Genomic DNA, 2592 nt, shown 5'->3' with positions numbered 1-2592 from the left:
TGACCAGGCTTCCTTTAGCCTGCTGAGCTGGTCCAACACCCTGGACAGCGCCTGCCACTGGCGCGAGCAGAAGGCCGGAGTGTCCGGATCAGGTGCCCATGCGAGGGCCCAGGTGGGGCCAACCTGGCGCAGCCAACAGGCCGACACCTTCGCCCCCCGCAACCCCCACCCCCGACGTTGGTTCAAAGGGTCAAGCCCCGCCCCCGCCAGGCCCCCGAGCCCCCTTTGAAGTGCTGATGCGGGCTGGAAGGGGCCACTTCACACCTCGGGGCTCGGGGATAAAGCGGTCGCCGGCCGCCAGCCCCCAGACGCGCCGCCGCTGCCATGGCCCAGTCCCTGTGCCCTCCGCTCTCTGAGTCCTGGATGCTCGCGGCAGGCTGGGGTTCAGCTCAGCCGCCGCAGGCCGCCGACGCGGACTGCGGCTGCTCCCCGGCTTCGTCCCCGGACTCGTGGGGCAGCGTCCCGGCCTGCAGCCCCGTGCCGAGCCCCGGGAGCCCGGCCACCCGCGCCTCCCTCCGCGGGCCGGCAGCAGGGAGGCGAGGCGCGCGCGGCGGGCGCCTGGGCGCTGGGCAGCGGCAGAGCGCCAGCGAGCGCGAGAAGCTGCGCATGCGCACGCTCGCCCGCGCTCTCCACGAGCTGCGCCGCTTCCTGCCTCCGTCCGTGGCGCCCGCCGGCCAGAGCCTGACTAAGATCGAGACGCTGCGCCTGGCCATCCGCTACATCGGACACCTGTCGGCCGTGCTGGGCCTCAGCGAGGACAGCCTGCAGCGCCGGCGCCGGCAACGCGGCGACGCGGCGCCCCCTCGGGGCTGCGCGCTGTGCCCCGACGGCGGCCCCGCGGAGGCGCAGAGGCAAGGCTGCTGCTCCGGCTCGGCCGCGGGCGCCGCGGTGTCCTGGGGGTCCCCGCCCGCCTGCCCCGGAGTCCTGGCAGCGCCCGAGCTGCGCGACCCTCTGGTGCTTAACGACCGCGGGGCGGCGTGCCCGGAAGGACCGGCGATGGAGCCGAGCCCCTCATCCCCGGTTAGTATCGCCCTTCTTCGCGCGGAACTCCCTCCCGGCTCAGCGCCGTCGTAGGGTGGCACTACCTAGCGTCTCATATCCCCACCTCACACTCCGGGGATCAGCCCCCCGTGGGGCTCCCCCACCGGCGGCCCGGCCTCGCCTGCTCGCTCTCTGGAGCGACACGGTTGGCGTGCGCGGGGCGCCCGAGCGGCCAGGGGAGGGAGGGGGACACTGGGGACGCCGAAGGCCCCCCTGAGAGCGGAGCTCGCGAGCGCGGACACCTAGCTCGGCGGCCCCACGCTGAGGACCACGCTGTCCCTTGTCTCCTCCAGCTCTTTCCCGGCGACGTACTGGCCCTGCTGGAGACCTCGATGCCCCTCTTGCCCCTGGAGTGGCCGCCGTCCTGAGAAGTTGAAGTGACGGCGGACATCTGGCGCCCAGTTCTGTGAGCACCGACGCCTTTTTGGCCTCCGCGCCTTCGAAGCGGTCCCTCTCCAGACTCCCTTTCCTGAAAGAGGGCACCGGAGATACCGGCATGGGCATCGCTGAAAGGGAAAGCCGGTCCCCACCTAGGACGGACTTCCGCAACCCCTCCCGTGATGGAGGGGCTCAGAGGGTAGACACTTGGAAACAGGCAGGAGCTCTGCCTAGTATGCATTTATTTATTTGTGAATAAACTCTGTGCTGGTGTCAGTTGGCAAGTTCTTCCTCCCCGGGGACACAAAGCTTCCCTCCCCCCCCCAAAGGACGTCAGGGATTTGGGAGTCTCCAAAGCACACAGCCTCAGACCCCTTCCTCCTTGCCCCCAGCCCGGTCTTAGCACCCTCTTATTCCCGACGGGCCCGCCTGAAGGGGGCGGGGCTTCATTTGAGAAAGCGGCACAAGCTACGCGGACTGCGGCTGCTCCCCGCAGCTTTGAACCACCCTTTCTTTGAACCTGGATAAAACCAAGTATCTGTAGAAAATGCGTTTCCATTAGTGCATACTTACTGTGCACCGGGTCTTTACACATTTTATTCCTAAGTAATTATTTTGTAGAAGGATAAACCAAGGATGAGCACTCAAGCCCAAGTATGGCTTCCAGAATCCGAGCTCTCCGCCCTGCTTGGGTTTTGCCTGCTCCATTCTTTATGGGGTCTGACAGGACACCCTCTCCAAGGGCTCACTTCATGTGTCCCAAGTCCGACGGCCCTTGTGCTGGAGCATCAAGGCCTGGACCCTGGGATTCTCCCATCTCCCTTCACTCTGGTTTCGCTCCCATGTTGTTTAGGGACATAAAAGAACACAGGTGGGTCAGTCTCAAGTTTAAATAGCTGTGACTTCCCAGAGGCCTGGCTCAGGCAAGATGAGAGGTCCATCGGTTGTATCCAGATCTACAGAGCTGACCTGGAGCTAGGCTTGGATTCAGATTAGGGAAGTGCTGTACCAGGGAAGGGGAAACCTGGGTTCATTCAGGGGGCCTGGTGAGCAGTCAAGCCTGGGGGTTGGTGAGGTGGGGGAAGGGGTCTCCTCAGCCATCTATGGATGCTCAGTTCTTCCCCTCTGCCCCCCTCAAGCATCTTTGAAATACTGACCTTGGCATTTTTTAAA

General features: G+C 65.2%; 1 protein-coding gene across 1 annotated transcript; it reads left to right on the top strand.

Moving 5' to 3' along the window:
* The first annotated feature begins 216 nt into the window (after nt 1–216).
* MESP1 (mesoderm posterior bHLH transcription factor 1) lies at nt 217–1695 on the top strand. Its single transcript, XM_043922054.1, has 2 exons — nt 217–1020; nt 1335–1695. The coding sequence occupies exons 1-2, from the start codon at nt 325–327 to the stop codon at nt 1407–1409; spliced, it is 771 nt and encodes a 256-aa protein (XP_043777989.1). The 5' UTR covers nt 217–324; the 3' UTR covers nt 1410–1695.
* The last annotated feature ends 897 nt before the right edge of the window (nt 1696–2592 follow it).

Source organism: Cervus elaphus, chromosome 13, assembly GCF_910594005.1.
Source record: "Cervus elaphus chromosome 13, mCerEla1.1, whole genome shotgun sequence".
Classification (NCBI taxonomy): Eukaryota; Metazoa; Chordata; class Mammalia; order Artiodactyla; family Cervidae; genus Cervus; species Cervus elaphus.
Note: the sequence above shows the minus strand (reverse complement) of the source record. Positions and strands in the feature narration are given on the sequence as shown.

Coding starts and splice junctions, on each gene's coding strand:
- MESP1 (XM_043922054.1), top strand. CDS start 325: ATGGCCCAGTCCCTGTGCCCTCCGCTCTCTGAGTCCTGGATGCTCGCG. Junction 1,021..1,334: donor AGCCGAGCCCCTCATCCCCG/GTTAGTATCGCC, acceptor TGTCTCCTCCAG/CTCTTTCCCGGCGACGTACT.